The 16909-nt window shown below is 38.8% G+C and overlaps 1 protein-coding gene across 1 annotated transcript; it reads left to right on the top strand.

The window, feature by feature from the left end:
- Window positions 1-339: 339 nt before the first annotated feature.
- LOC100770699 (vomeronasal type-2 receptor 116) lies at window positions 340-16489 on the top strand (the record flags this gene model as incomplete). Its single annotated transcript, XM_027433818.2, is given in 5 exon segments — window positions 340-354; window positions 356-586; window positions 12654-12777; window positions 15548-16404; window positions 16406-16489. Coding segments are annotated over 5 exon segments (1311 nt in total), but the record flags the coding sequence as incomplete, so codon positions are not given.
- Window positions 16490-16909: the final 420 nt, after the last annotated feature.

Raw genomic sequence — 16909 nt, forward strand, 5'->3', positions numbered from 1 at the left:
TAGTTCCAAGCTCTGTGTGTGTGTGTGTGTGTGTGTGTGTGTGTGTGTGTGTGTGTAAGTTTGTGCTGTATTTTGAGTGTTATCTCTGGATGGATGTGAGTCACTCTTTGTGTGGTTATATGTATGTGTATGAGAGAGTGTGATGAATATCTAAGTTTGGTGTGTGTGTACATGTATTTTTTATGTTTAAGAATTTCTGCTGTAAACTAGGAACATGATGATAATCTTATTTATCAATTTTATCTCACTGAGATTTCTCCCATGTTCTCCTTCAATAATGTTACTTTTAATATAATATCAGAATGTTTTTTGATTCAAGGACGGGCACAAACATGCTAGGATGCTGCCTGTCTTTCAGCTGAACTCAATTTTGAAGAAGACCCACTTCATCAATCCTCTTGGGGACAGAGTAAATTTGAAACAAAAAGAAAACATTCAGGAAGAGTATGACATTTTCCATATTTGGAATTTCCCACATGGTGTTAGATTTAAGGTGAAGATAGGAAAGTATAGCCCATATCATACACACGGGCAACAGCTCCATATATATGAAGACATGTTAGAGTGGACTACAGGAAACAAGCAGGTGGGTCTGACCAACTTGTACTGATTAACATTACAGCAATATTGGCAACAGGGACATTTGTAATTTAATGTAATAAATTGTCATATTATGAATCAATATCTGGCCTCTTCCTTTATGCTTTTTGCTCCTTTTTATGTGACACATTGATTACCTTTTGAAGATTTCCAACATGCATAGAATGCATTTTTCTCATGCAAAACCTTGTTTGTGGTTTTAATATGACTATAAACCAGGTGTAAATATGATTTAAAATTATTCACAATAAAGGGAGCAATATTCTCTTGTTACCATATTGATTATAATACAGGCATTTCCTGCCTTAGGCTGAATCTTGGACTTGAATTTGAAAATTAAGATTTTATAAGGATGGAGTAAAATAAAGGTACACAAGTCATAAATTTTACTTATTTAAAATTTTAATTCTTTTTACATAGCGATCCTAATTTTTCAAAACATTTAACCATAAATTATCATTTTCATGATCCATATGAGCTATTCTATGAATTATAACCTTCTTTTATTCTCTTTTTTGGGTATATGCTTTTCAACTGCTTTAAGTGTGGTTCATATGGACGACAAGATAGATAATTGGGGCCTAGGAACTGGAGAAAGCTCAGATTCACACAGTGTCTGTGGGAAATAAATTGTGAGTCTTACTCATGAGCAGGATTTGTTACCAAAGCTAAGCCTTCTCTCCAGCTATGAATCATACACTGTAAAGAAATTTCTCACTACAGATACCTTGTTAGCTCCCATTTATTATTTCATAGTTCATTCAAATAATGGAGTCCTTAGTTTTCTTCAATATAATTGGAGAATTGGTAGTAATGAAAGTAGGTTTTGAGGAAACTTGTAATAGAAATATCGAATTATTGATCATGGGTATTTTATATGGATGAAGCCTGATTTGATTTGGGTTATTTTAAGCCATCCAATTCAAACTCCCTTGTAGAAAGTAGGATATTTTGAAAGAGTGTAACTTCAGTAATGTCTTCAAGCATAATCTGAAGGGATATCTCAGATTGCCTAGACAGTATGAAACTTAGAGATTTTGATCTTTCTCAGATTTCAAGGAGAGTAATTCTCAAGGAAAACAACTTATGCGCTGAATGTATAACTACTGAGCTAAATATCCAACAGAGGACAGCAATGAAATTACATGTCTATTCTAACCACACCACACTTGGACATTATAGAAACATCCACGGGTAGAATACTGCAGATTAAAAATAATGCAACCAGTGCTCTGCTCCATGAAATGAAAATTGCAATGCTGAAAAAAAAATAACAAACAAATATCCTGGAAGATATCAAAGCAATGTGTTTCCAAGTCTTACAGCCATACTCTTAAAGGAAAGTAGGATCACTGACATACTGACAAGGGATTAGAAGAATGATTATTAGAGAGTTCCAAATATTAAAGAGGACTAAATCACTTATTCAAGAAACAATGAGATCATGAAAACTTTCATGCAATTAGACACTTAATTTTCATGTGACAAAAGATTTCAAGAACATAACACAATAATAAAAAACTCAGATTAAGTTATATAAAGGTAAAAAAAAATCAAATAATAACCAAGAAATTTGTCACCAGGAGAATATGTTATGTTCAAGACAAGATGGAAGACTTGAAGAACAGTAGTAAGAATTAGAAATTTCAAGTTATAACAGAAAGAATGCAAAAGGTGTAAAGAAAAACATATGAAATCACGGCAATATAAATAAAGATGAAATTTACAAACCATGAGCACAAGAAAAGAAGGAGATACTTAATTCATCAACATTAAATCGAGAAAATGTAGGTGTAAATTTCTAAAATGAAACATTATATTGGCCATCTAGATACAATAGTCTCTGAATTAGCAAAGATTCAACATAAGGAAAGAAGGAGCCATTGAATTTCGTTATTTAGAATTGCTTTTGTGAAAAAGAATGAAAATTGAAGGCTGCATGGGAGAAGCCCCATTCATAGAAAGACTCCATCTGGATAACAGGAGATTCTACTGAGAATACCCTTAAAGGAGGAGAGTAAAAGTGATATATTTCAAATATTTAGAGATATACACTGTCAACACTGGTTATTATACCAATCAAAATTAGCCCCATTAATAGTAGGAGAGAGAAAAAAGTTCAATATAAAAAATATTACAGAATCTTTTACAATTGAGTGAACACTATGAACATACTCGAGGAGCTACTTCAGACTAAAATGCAAGATAACCAAAAGAGGTCAAAAGAAAATACACCCAGCACTGGAACATCCGTCAGAAAGTCAGCTACTTATAAAAGTATCAAATATTGCAATGACAACAATTTCCAAATAATGTTCATTAAGAATTGAATGTTACTGGTCACATTTACTAATCAAACTACACAGACAATAAAATTGTTTAAAAAACAAACATACCGTTGTTTCCTTCATGGGTAAAATATATGAGAAACCTTTTAGAAAAGACAGAAAAGCTTTGCAATGGAGGGAAATTTAAAAAATAAAACTAGAGACGAATCTCTTGGACTGACGTGGATCTCATCAACACAACAGAAAGATCAGTCTCTGCAACCAAGACTTCTTCATTCTGAGGAAGTAAGCATGATTCAACACATGTGGAAGTTAAGAATATTGTACCACATGAAAAACTCAGGGACAGAAATCAATTATTATCTACAATTGAAGAAAGGACTCTTAACAACGCCCAACCTCTATTCAGATTGAAAAAAAACCACCAAAGAAACAAAGCCCGACATAATAGAATGAAACAATCTTGACATATTGAATTTTTCTGTGGCAAAAATATTGAAGCATTGTGCCACGTGAAATGAAAATCAAAGAATATCCACTAAAGTCTGATGGAGTCACTCGTGTGGTGTGGTGCACTATTTTACTTCAAACTCTAAGGACAATGGAGCAGGAAACTCTTTTTGTAGGAAGCCTTAAATAAATAGGGAGTACAAGCAGGACAGAGATCCATATGGATCGCTTAAATTAAGTGATCTGAGCAAAAAATAGACAAAAGCATGCAGGGTCTCCACTCTTATTCAAAATAGTCCTTGAAACACTATCAAATTAAAGAATAAATGAAAAGAATAGACACAGAAAAATGAAGGAAAGAAATATGGCATGGTCTAGGGAGTTTACATAAATCAAGGCTACACACTGAGACCTTGTTTCAATAAAAACAAAAACAGAAAAGAAAGCATTGTAGTTCTCAATATTTGTAGAGAACTTGAGATGATTCTGTGCTTGGGAAATGATGTTTTTGACATAGAAGTTATCATAAAACCTGACCCGTCCAGCAGGCCAGGTTATTCGAGGGTCTCGAGGGGGTTGTCACCTAAAGGGGTCATGAGGGCGAGAGAGGAGGGAGACCTTGCGGCGCAAGAAAGGACAAGAGTCCGTCTGTGCAATGTCAAGGTCTCCTTTATTGAAATGTAAAGCTTGCTTATATGCAGGGGATTTTTACTCAGGGCGGGGTAAGGGAGCAGGAGGGCGGGGTAAGGGAGCAGGAGGAATGGAAAATTTTCAAGAGGAAATAGAGGCAAGGTAAATCTTAGCCCATGGTCCCATTGTTAGCGAACCGCAGCTATTTCTGAGAAAAGGGAGAACATTTTGCAACATGTATTGTGCAGCTTAACCGGAAAAAACATCTTGTAGTCGCAGTGATTCTGGTCATCTAACAATGATTAACTCTTGACTCAGTATGAGGCCCCTTTTGGCCCTCGACAATTCCCCCTTCTGTATACAAAAAGGGATGATGAATCTTATTATCAAGAGAGCCCCTGTCTTAGGCCGCATAGGCTGCGCCCCTGGACAGGCAACGTGCCTTGTTGAGCCGGTCTTGACGACCTCTGTACGTTGTTGCCCCCTGTTCCAGAACCTATGCATACTCCCGTCATTGAGTACTCCCTTGCTGCATCAATCTTGAGTTATTAAACCTGAGTCCTTGATTACTGAACCTGAGCTCTTGCTGCGACCCTCGCTCCTCCCCCGGGTCAGCTGCTACTAATTTGTGGTAATGGACCGAAATACTTTTAGGTAAGGCCGAATCAATTTGTCTTTTAATAAGCTGGGTTAGCCGTTGAAGGGCCCATGGGCCAAAAGAAAGAAGCAATAGGAAAACAATTAAGGGGGCTATAATAGTTGGGAGTAAAGTAGACAACCAGGGGGATCCCTGTAGCAAATTTGAGAACTATCCTTTTTGGTTCTCAAACTCTCTCTTTCTTTTAGCCAACCGTTCTCTCAGGATTTCCATAGACTCTTTGACAATGCCAGTATGGTCAGCATAGAAACAACATTCTTCCCTTAAAGCAGCGCAAAGGCCACCTTCCTTAAGGAACAGGAGATCCAGCCCTCTTCTATTTTGCAAAACCACCTCGGATAGAGAGGTCAGTGATTTTTCCAGAGCACTGATGGATCTTTCTATGGCCTCAAGATCCGTGTTCATAGCTATTTGTAATTGCAACAGTTGATTGTTTTGTACAAGGGCAGCTGTTCCGGTTCCTATACCGGCAACAAGGCCACCAATCCCCAGCATAAGGGCAATGGTCATAGAGACAGGCTCTCTCATCACTCTGCGCTGTGCCTGTGAGACCAGTATCTCCCCTGAATAGTATTTGATTTGAGGCCAAAGCTGTACCAAAATGCAATATTCATGTGAAACATCAAGGCTTAAAGCAAATATACAGGGTGTTAATCCTGTGTTGCAAGCCCAATAGGTACCATTGGGTGCCTCAAGATAGTAGCTTCCTATATAGGGAATTATAGTTTTATTGCAAAACTGGGTGTAACTGGAGGGCACCTTTCCTAAACAAAGCCCTTGTCCTGAAACTTCGGGCAGGGTAAGTTGGTGAGGGACAGCCCTGCACCTTGCTGATGGGGAGGTGATATTGGATGTACTGGCCATAAAGGCAATCCCTTCATAATAGGGGGGGCTCAGCAGACAAGCAGAGCCAGCAATCTCGAGTAGAATTAGGACTGGATGCATTGAGTGCTAGATAGGCTCCCTGTACCAAATTGAATAATCTATCTACAGTGCCTGGATCCGGGCTAATAGAGTGGGTAATTGGGGTAAGCTTAGGGGTAGATGACTGGGCCGGAGTTTGAGAGGGCTTAGGCAGAGTCTTTATCCCTCGATCGGGGAGGACCGGATTTGGGCCTACAGGTTTTGAAGGGGGGTCAGTCTCATGCTAAACCCGTCATGGAGGACGCTACAGCCGTTGGGAAGGGTCGGCATCTGGCTTGCGGCACCACGATATTTCCCGTCATGGACGGCTCCAAGGCCAAGGAAATCGGGAGGTTCGATGTTCAAGGCCTGAAAAATCCAGTCCTTTAGGACTGGGGGGAGGGTTATTATCGTCAGGCAGCTCAGAATCTAATGCCGCTAGGCGATGGTAGTGAACCAAAACCGGTTTTTCGAGGATGGCGTCAATCTGGTACTTAATGAATCTGGTTAGTTTCTGAAAAGGTAAGGGTGACAGTTTAAGTAGTCAATCTAGTAGAACTGGCAAGGTAGAAATTAAATGCCTGCAATTCCCTCAGAAAAGGGAGGGGTGGAAGAATAGCAGACCCAAGAGTCCTCTATAAGGGAGTGGCTGGCTTGATGGAGGGCCTGAACAGTAGGGTTAATTAAGGATAGAATAAGGTCAGCGGAAAAGGGAGCTCCTGGGGGGAAAATGGTCAGGGGTTCCCTAGTCTGGAGAGGCCCCTAAGGCTAAAGTATATAAGTCAACTATGGGGGGGGGAAAGGAGGGGGTGGTCACAATAGTTGTGAAGGCGTTGACAGCATCAGTTGGCAGCATCATTGGCAGGGTTGATGATCATCCAGGTGTAGTTGTAGATCTGATAAGGGCTTCCAGTGGCAATGGCAATCGAAGGTGGGAACATATAAGTAGCCAAAAAGACAGCATCTTTTATCTAGAATTAAGCAGAATTAGAAGGCTCCTCAGGGGCTTTCCCTGGGTGGATTAAGAAGGCATTTAGGCAACCATCTAGCATATTTGGCCTGAGTATCAAAAATATATGTATGTCCTTTTCCCCAGATGAGGACCGGATCTGGTCCGTGCCATTTGTAAGTTAGGGGGTCTTTCTATAAGGCTTAAGCATAATTTTGAGCCGTTTATGGATGCCAGAGGCTATCCAAGGCTTATTTTTCTGTAGCATCATACATGAGGAAATTTAGCATAGACAATGTATGGTATAGAATTCCTCCTCCTTAGGCAACCTGGTGGCCACCCATTCTCTGGAGGTCATCATATTGATGCGGAATTTAGTGCAGACATAGCGCATTACAGCCTAGAACTCCTGTCTCAGCCTCCCGAGTGCTGGGATTAAAGGTGTGCGCCACCAATGCCTGGCCTGTGCGTCCCGCCGGCTCAGGAGCCGCTGTTGCCCGAGCTGCGGGCTCGCCTCATGTCTCACCGCCACTATAAAAGCAGGAGGCAGGTGTTTCACTCCAAGTCAGCAGCATGCTGCGTCCCCAAAGGCCCAACCGTCCCTGCCGCTAGGGGCTCGGGCTCGGCAGGCAGGTCCACACGCACTGGGCAGGACTAGGCCATATGGGCTGTTCTGGTAGCACCGGTCTCGGGAATTAAGCACAAAATTGCTGGAAAGCTTTGCTAGTATATCTAGACCCATTATCTGTTTTTATAACTTTTGGCATTCCCATGCAAGCAAAACATCTTAAACAGTGACTTATAACATGCCTGGTGGCTTCTCCTGTTTGTGGAGTGGCACATTTTTAACTTGCCAAACTCTGTAATGTGAGGCATATCTATTCGTCATAAATGGTTGGGGAGCAGGCCTTGAGGATTTATCCTTAAATTAGCCATAGCCATATTGTGGACATTTTTTATATTGTTTGATGATTTGACCAGCAGTCTCTCTGGTTAAGCCAAATTTCTTACTTAGACTTTTGTTATTGTGATGAAGAAAAGTTACAAGCCTGTCGAGATTTTTCTATTTAAGGCAAATCAACCAATTTTGTTAATTAGATAATTCATTCCATTTGGCTAGTAATCAGGGAAAGGCCTATTTAATAGGTTCCCATTGTGACCCATAAACATGATTCTTAGGTGAATTATCATTTTGAATTTGCTTAAATAATATTTTGCCTTGACTATTACTAGACCCTGTGTATGGGACTGTTTTTGTTACCTTATAAGCCTTAAATATATAGTGACTGTCAGTATACAAAGTAAATGAATTATTTACCAGGATTTAAAAGACCATTGTAACAGCTTGTAGTTTGATTATTTGAGCTGAAGCCAGAGCTGTCAGTTTTATCTATTTCTCTCTATTAAAAACCTATGTAAGTAACTCTCCCAATAAACTATTGGTAAAAATTAACATAACATATTTTTATAGGACTGCTTTTTACAATTTTGGAAATACAAAAGGATGTATAGTGCAAATTGTAACAGTCCATGAGCTAGAAACTGATTATCAATTCTTCCTGAAAATTGAGCAAAGGCAATCGCCTATGACTCATTGTTCTGAAACCACCAATTAAACTGTTGCTTAGAGTAGGAGACAGGTATCATACTTGGTTTTTTCCTAAAATACTTTTTAAAATCTATATGGCATTTTTGTACCATATAGGCTAATGCTTTAAAATAAGGGTTTAAAATATTTAGGCTGGTGAACCATAGTAATGGTTTTGCATAGTCAATATATCTGATGATGCTGAATCGCCTCCTCCAATAATAGAACTTGTCTACCTTTCTAGTTAGCTGTTTGGGTATATCTGGATCATTATCTCCTTATAGAATTTTACTTAAAAGATTTAAATCATCATTAGATGTCCCAAAAAAGGCATTTAACCAATGAATATTTTATAACAATTTTTAAAAATTTTATTTAAAGATTTTTAAACTATCTTTTCTAATTGTTATCTATTAAGCCTTATTTTCATTTTTATTTTTATTTTTTTTTTAGAATATAACATATATCTTTAACAATTTTCTAGATTTATTTAGAGTTTTTGAGTAGCCTTTTCTAATTTAACCTTTGAGGCTGACAAGCTGATAAAATCTCATTTGCATCTTGGCTGACCTGGCTTAAATTTGCATATGAAAAAACATTTAAGCTGTGAATCTAACAGGTTGGCTCTTTTTTGAGGCTTTTTATAAACCTTTTTTAAAATCATGTTTTAACTTTAATTTTTAGATTTTTTTTTAAACCATAAAAATTTAGTAAGACCTGTATCCTCTCATCTGTCAAATTTTACAGAATCATCCATAGAATCCTCATGCCTCTAAGCTAACGCTATAGGCTTTTGCTAACTTTTTAATTGACTGTCTCCTAGGGCTGAAATCAAAATTTTTCCTGCTAAGATATTAATTGACTGATTGGATGCTCCTTTTGGCAATGTTAAAATGATTTTGATATTTTTAAAACAATATCTGAGGCAATGTAAATATCTCTCTAATCATATCCAAGGCAATTTAGGCATTTTCATTCATCCGCATTCATAAATTCACAATCACATCACACATCCAGGTGTGGCCACACCGTTCATTCATAGCTTGCATACATCTCACATTTTTCCTTTTGCCTAGGTTATGATCAGCTTGTAGAAAAGAAAAATCTCTAATTGAAATTTCTAACATAGTAGCTTATAGTCAATCATTGTAATATGAGCATCCAAAATTTGAACAATTCTAAGCTTAAATATGTTGTCCTTTTTTCTCTATAAGTCTCAAAAAGTTTCTGTCTGGCTGTATCAATAGTATTTATATATGTATTAATTAGCCATCAACTATGGCGGCATCTCCCAAGGCTGGAAGTTACCACGTGGAGGCAGGCTGTCCGCCAGCCCGGCAGCCATTTTGTCTAGCCTGCCGCAGATGCCAGCATGAGGTGGTACCAAGCCGCTGGCTGAGGGCCGGCAGACCCTGGCAGCTGCCATGGCTGGCTGACCTTGGCCTTAGCTCGACCATGCCCTCTGGGCCGCTGAAAAATCTGTGGCTGTATTTTGGGCATAAGCCTGATCCCTTATTCTTTCTTTTGTTGGGACTCTGTCTGACCTGGAGCTCTTTCTGCATATGCCCAAAGCAACCTCTAGAAGGCTTTATGTATTTCTTTCTCCCTGTACCTTGCTTTCTGTATAGGAATAACTTATTTTTAACTGAATTTCCTGTAAGGCAGCCATCATCAATAATCCCTGAGTGTAAGCTAGGTCCATATCTGAAAAATTCTTAATGAATTCACCATATCAGTCCTCCTCCTGTGAGGCCTTAGTGTGGTCTGGCATGCATTACCAACATTATCATAGGCTAGCTATTTTATAATCAAAGTTCCCAACATCTGTGTCTCTAACATTTTTGTAAAATTCCATATAGGCCTAGAAATCAATTCTTAATCAACTCCCTAGGTCCCTGCCTGGTCTCTATAACAAATATCCTCCTCTTGACCGGCAGGCCTTGGTTATCCACTTTTAATTTCCTAGGGGTGAGGCTTCTATAGTAATATTCCCTATCAGCCTCTGTTGGTCTATACTGGACACAAGCCATTAATAGTTCCTAGAGCTGTTTGAATGGTATTGGCACATGTATCCTGCTATGTTCCCCTGAGCCATTTTCTCTGACCCAAGAAACCTGTAAATTTCTTATCTCATGTAAGCAATTTTGTTAAAATTTTTAAGTCTCTTAGCTCTTGCTGAATTTTACCATTGAGTATTTGCCTTTCTGAATTTCCAGCTTAAAACGAAAGAAGGAGGTGAAGGCTCTCCAATTTGGTACTTATTAACTCTCTCTCCCTGCTCATCCCAATTATTTGTCCTGTATATTCTTTACTATCTAGCCATCTCTAAGTAGGCGCGGATTTTTTTTGTTCTCCATTACATTCCTAGATATCTCCTGAGGGCCTGCGTGTATGCGAGGCCGCACCTAGTCTTCCTAAGCCCCTGAGAAACTCAAAATGCTGCATCATGGCAGTGGCTTTTGTAAGCAGGAAGGATCCTTTTAAAACGTTTAAACTCTGAAATCTCCTGTACTTGAGCAGTCTAAGCTTCTACTATCTGTTTTTAGTTTGGGGTTTGGACTAAAGACAGGGTAATTTTTAAGGTTTTTAGGAGAATGAGGCTCAAGGCCCGTAACTAAAAGTCTGTGAGGGAACTGCCTCAGCTCCCTTTTCTATGAGCAATCTGTTAAGGTCCTTCTCTGACCTTTTTCCAAGTTAGGGATGAATGTCTGGGCTTTTTAAAATGACCTATGGACATTTTTATTTTTTTGACAAAAGGCAAAAAACTGAATCAAGTCCTTACATTTTACTCAAACTCCTCTTTCCCGAAAAGAAGTGTTTGACTTCCTTAGACAATTTGGCCCATATTATCGAACGGAATGAGGGGGGACTTACCAGGGAATCAGTCACTCATGAGCGGTGAGAACTTTTCCCTCTGTCTCAGATTCCTTAAGAATATCTCTGATAACTTCATAAAAACTAAAGAAGGAATCTGGGATCTCCTCTCCCTTTTTGAGGAGACCATTAATATCCTTTCCCACTTTATTCCAACTTAGTGGATGAATGCCAGGCCCATGAATCACCAGCCAAGGACATTTCTCCTCCACAAAACAACAACAACAAAAAAAAAAAAAATTAAAGAGATCCTTTTTTTTAACTCTACTTCCTCTCTCCCTAAGACTACTCTTTATTTCTCTGATAAAGAGGGCCTCCTTAGAGGCTGAATTGCCCATGACGATAATGGGACAGCAGTACTTACCTCGAGACAGACCGGTACACGAGTGATGCAGGGCGTCTCCACTTTGGGTCGGCTAGCCTCTTCTCTTAGCGCTGTCCGGAGACCACCGTACCTCGAGCCTCACGTTTGGGCGCCACTTGACCCGTCCAGCAGGCCAGGTTATTCGAGGGTCTCGAGGGGGTTGTCACCTAAAGGGGTCATGAGGGCGAGAGAGGAGGGAGACCTTGCGGCGCAAGAAAGGACAAGAGTCCGTCTGTGCAATGTCAAGGTCTCCTTTATTGAAATGTAAAGCTTGCTTATGTGCAGGGGATTTTTACTCAGGGCGGGGTAAGGGAGCAGGAGGAATGGAAAATTTTCAAGAGGAAATAGAGGCAAGGTAAATCTTAGCCCATGGTCCCATTGTTAGCGAACCGCAGCTATTTCTGAGAAAAGGGAGAACATTTTGCAACATGTATTGTGCAGCTTAACCGGAAAAAACATCTTGTAGTCGCAGCGATTCTGGTCATCTAACAATGATTAACTCTTGACTCAGTATGAGGCCCCTTTTGGCCCTCGACAAAAACCAAAGATCAAAAGTGAGCAAGCAAGAATCAGGAACCTTCTAATGCAACATATAGATGTCCATCACCAACTTCAAGGTAATCGAAGATACTGTACAGTTTTTTAATTCAACATATCCTTCAATTAAATTTAAACAATCAAAATTATTTATTCTGGCTCCCTTCACTTCTGCTCTCTATAGGACATTTCACATTGGAAAACAATCCCCCGTCCAGCTCACTAAACATCAAGTCAGCACTTCCACACCACAAAACACAGTGGGCTCTGTCTAGTCAGCTCTTTGCTCTTCACATCTGTGTTTCATGCTATGCAGCAGTATTTTTTGTAGTTAGTTGTTGTTGTCTGAGATTGTAGTAGACATTTATAGTGTTTCAGATGTCAATTCTTCCTAATTTGCTACTCAGTTTTTATGATCAAAAACTGACCATAAGTTAACTTAGGGATATTTGTCAATCAATGTGGCTGATGTGTTACAGTCAATGGAAGACTAGGCAGAAATCTGAAGACAGCAGCTAAAGCATAGACCCTGAAGGAACACTGCTATTTGGCTTTCTCTCCTGGAGTTTATAATAAAGCCCTGCTTAGGGACAACACTGCACATTATCAATTAATAAAATGCTTCACAGATAGTCTGAAAAGGAGAATTTTTTTAAGCTTCTCTATGTAATTTTAAAACTGTACTTTTGTAGTGTAATCATGCCTTTGATGTATATAAAATTACCTCATTAATATCTCAACATGTTATATAATATAGGTATGAGAGTTGTACATAAATCTTCTGATATCACCATATGTCTAATTTTCCTCAGATGCTGGCTTCTGTGTGCAGTGCTGATTGTGGTCCTGGATTCAGAAAATTCTGGCAGGAGGGAATGGCAGTCTGCTGTTTTGAATGCAGCCCCTGCCCAGAAAATGAAATCTCTAATGAGACAAGTGAGTAATTGAGGCAGTTATAAATACCTCACATTCATCATTCCTCCCGCCCTTCACGCTGTGATGCTGAAAGGGTCTAAATGGGAACAGCAAAATTCAGTACATTATTTTCCTAAGTTAAGCTTTATAAGACTATGATCATTACCAGTAACCCTGTATAAATACCTCATGCCTTGACTCACACCTTGACTCATTGTAAATCAGATCAGGAGGCTTTTTCTTAAAGAGACAGTTTTATTTCTCAGTAGGCACTATGAGAGGATTTTACACAAGTTCTTTCCTAGTGATTAATCTCCTCCAAATTACATATATATTAGATTTGGGTCTTGAATCTTTGCAAAAGTTTTAATCATTTCGCCTGTATTCATACCTACATATGTTGAATGCAAACTGATTTCTCTTAGGCGCCCTTAGAGAACAGACTAAGTCAATGGCTCGGCTTTACTATGCAATTTGGGTATGGATAATCAAATCCAAGACCTGTGTAAAACTAATTGACAGAAAATTATTACATGCTTTATTTTCATGAACTTCTTAGAGGAGAAAGTAGAATACATTCAATATCCAGAGAATTCTTAACAAAGGTTCTATTTGATTGAAAATTTCCAAAAGTGGACATAAGTATTGAAACATAATCTGGAAATTACACTCAATATGTTTATGTACAACACACAGTAACAATATCTCAAACTTATCTACAATTATTCGAACAATATTATCACCTAAACACCCCATAGTAGTCAAATTATTATTTATTCATGATTGACTACATGCAAATGACAGGTTACTAGTTTTTCAATGCTTTTGTCTCTTATCCTAAATAATGAAAGGAGAGTCCATAAGGGATTTGCATGGCCAGTGAGATGACTCAGGAGTTAAATCCCTTGTCACTTACACTGATGACCTGAGCTCATACTCAGGACCCATAGACTAGTAGGGATACCATGCAGCCTCTCAATAATATATTCCAAAGTAGTTTAAAATGTATCATTGACTGTTTTAAATGTAAAGAAACACTTAATAATGAATATTTATGAAAAATTGTTAAAATATCTTCATTATTCCTTTGATTATGTGTATGTGTATGAGAGCTTGGTGGTCATGTACACATAAGAGACAGTGCTGGTGAGAGAATCTTTGCCTCTATCGTTGCTTTCACAAATTTGTGAGACTCCTGAATTTATAATGAGAACAGAATTCAGGTCTTCTGCCAGAGCAGGACATTTTTTCACATTTGAACAAGATTCCAGAATATCAAAAAATTACTAAATAAAAAAGTGCATAAAAACATCATTCTTGATGAACCCCTTAAAATATTGGAAGCCCACTATCACCATATGCAATTATCCAGTGATTCAGAGCCAATACAATATGGTTTCCTACACCTACTATCATGCTTATTGCAAATTATAAACAGGGTAGTATTAACCAACACAACACTGTGTTGACACTCCTTCTTACGTGTTTTTGTGTTGTCTTTATCATGTTGTTTATCAGTAACTAATTCACAATTGAGTACTTTCAAAGAGTCTGGATCTCACAGGGATCGAAATTCGGGGAGGAGGAAGGTGTTGTCTGTTCTAAATGGAAAAGAATAAAGATGTAGGGATGTTTTAGTGCCAAGAATGTACAGATGACTCTTACTTGAATGACAGGCTACAGCTTCTTCTAAGTAAAGACTTGGTAGTATCCTGTTGTTACTACCAGAAGAAGACAGAACTAAGCCTGTGTTTATGATATTTATTATATTTGAACATCTCAAATATAATTCATGTCTCACTTTCATCCTCCTACTTACCATGTATAGTGCCAATCACTTTCAAATACATCAGATCTGTTGTTACTTTATATAAAAATGGACCAATAAATATAAAGAAACCCATAAAATAAGCTGATTCACTTCAAGGTACTTTTATTTAAATGTGTTTGGGACAGATAATTTGAAATAGAAAATGTGTCACAGGACTGGTCTCAGTAGAAGACACAGTCTCAATATTTCATGGAGACAGAACCCATAAAAGTAGCAAAGACCTCAGGAAGCACAGAATCCAAGGGATCTTAGATTTTGAAAACACTCAGAAAAACTGTGGTTAAAGAATAGCATCTGCCAATTCACCAATATAAGTAATTTCTTCACAGCCCCAGAATGTACCACAAAATCTATGCTTGTAATGTCATGTCACATGATTGCATCAATACAGCTAACAGACAAAAGTAATTCTTTGCTTTGTTAGGTTCAGTGCTTAGATGTGGATGTCTGCTTCAGCTTCCATCAGCTACTGGATGAAGGCTGTAGGGCAGCATTTAAGGTAGTCATCAATCTCACTTAGTTGAAGGACATTTAAGGGAGCCTCTCCACTATTGCTTAGAATCCTTCTTTCGGTCATTCTTGTGGATCTCTGTACAATACCCTCAGGCCATAATTCCCCTTTGAAATATGATTGCTCCCTCTATTGATGAGTCCCTTCTCTTGCTCTCCTGTATTCATCTCCCTACTCAAACTTTCTGGTTCCCTATGTTCTTATTCCCCCTCCTCTTCTCTCCTCATCTTTCTGCTACCAGCCTCCCCCCATTACACAATTTTTTCCAGGAGTTCCCCATTAAGATAATGAGCATTAGAAAATGGAAGCGTTTCAATGCAGCAACATCCTTCAATGACATCCTCGTTATCAAAGTGCAGAAATTATAATGCTTCTTATGTACATGTAATTGAAATGCTCTGTCAAAAAATATTGAAGGGGAGCTAAGAATACATTACTCTCTCCCTCAGATGTGGATCAGTGTGTAAAGTGCCCAGAGGACCAGTTTGCCAACACAGAGCAGAACAAGTGCATTCCCAAAGCAGTGATATTTATGAACTATGAAGACCCTTTGGGGATGGCTCTTGCCTTAATGGCCTTGTGCTTCTCTGCATTCACAGCTCTGGTTCTTGGAGTCTTTTTCAAGCACCATGACACTCCCATTGTGAAGGCCAATAACAGGAATCTGAGTTATAACTTGCTCATCTCACTCTTCTTTTGTTTCCTCTGCCCCTTGCTCTTCATTGGCCAGCCCAACACAGCTACATGCATGTTGCAGCAAATCACATTTGGAGTTGTATTCACTGTGGCTGTTTCCACTGTGCTGGCCAAAACAGTTACTGTGATTCTGGCTTTCAAAGTCACAGTTCCTGGAAGAAGAATGAGATACTTTCTGGTTTCAGGGGCCCCTAACTACATCATTGCCATCTGTACTCTCATCCAAGTTATTATCTGTTCAGTCTGGTTTGGAACTTCTCCTCCCTCTGTTAATATTGATGCCCACTCTGAGCATGGCCAGATCATTATTGTGTGCATCAAGGGTTCTGTCACTGCCTTCTACTGTGTCCTGGGATACCTGGCCTGCTTGGCTCATTTGAGCTTCACTGTGGCTTTCTTGTCCAGGAATCTGCCTAACACATTCAATGAAGCCAAATTCCTGACATTCAGCATGCTGTTGTTCTGCTGTATCTGGATCACCTTCCTCCCTGTGTACCATAGTACCAAGGGTAAGGTCATGGTAGCTGTGGAAATTTTCTCCATCTTGGCCTCCAGTGCTGGGATATTGGGATGCATCTTTGTTCCTAAGTGCTACTTAATTTTGTTAAGACCAGCAACAAAAATCTCTTCAAAATATCATAGAAAATTCACCTTCCAGAACTGATATTTCCTTCATTCCTACTGACAAATATATAGTGAGTGCAAATGTTGATTTACAATGCAATACCTGGCTCTTTTAGAATTACTGTCACTGTTTCCTCTAATCATATTGACTTGTTGTATCATGTCTACTACTACTGTCTTCTTTGTGTCCTATAATCTTTCACTCAGTCACTGATTTCATGAGACCTAGCCATTTAATTATAGTGCTGATTGTAAATATTATTTTCTGCTTTAAAATACAGTAGTGTTCAAGAATATATACCATGTTCTTTTTCTAAATATCTAATTGAATGAATGAATTTGATATCAGTTGAGTGCTGACAAAAAAATACAAGGTATTGCAGAGACAGCAAACTTCAGTTTGTAGACAGAACTAAAACAGTGTTCCTCCTTACTTGGGGAACAGAAGAGGATACTGATGCATCCTAGGAGTTAGAAGAGTAGAACACAGA

The sequence above is a fragment of the Cricetulus griseus genome, unplaced genomic scaffold (genome assembly GCF_003668045.3).
Source record: "Cricetulus griseus strain 17A/GY unplaced genomic scaffold, alternate assembly CriGri-PICRH-1.0 unplaced_scaffold_441, whole genome shotgun sequence".
NCBI classification, from domain to species: Eukaryota; Metazoa; Chordata; class Mammalia; order Rodentia; family Cricetidae; genus Cricetulus; species Cricetulus griseus.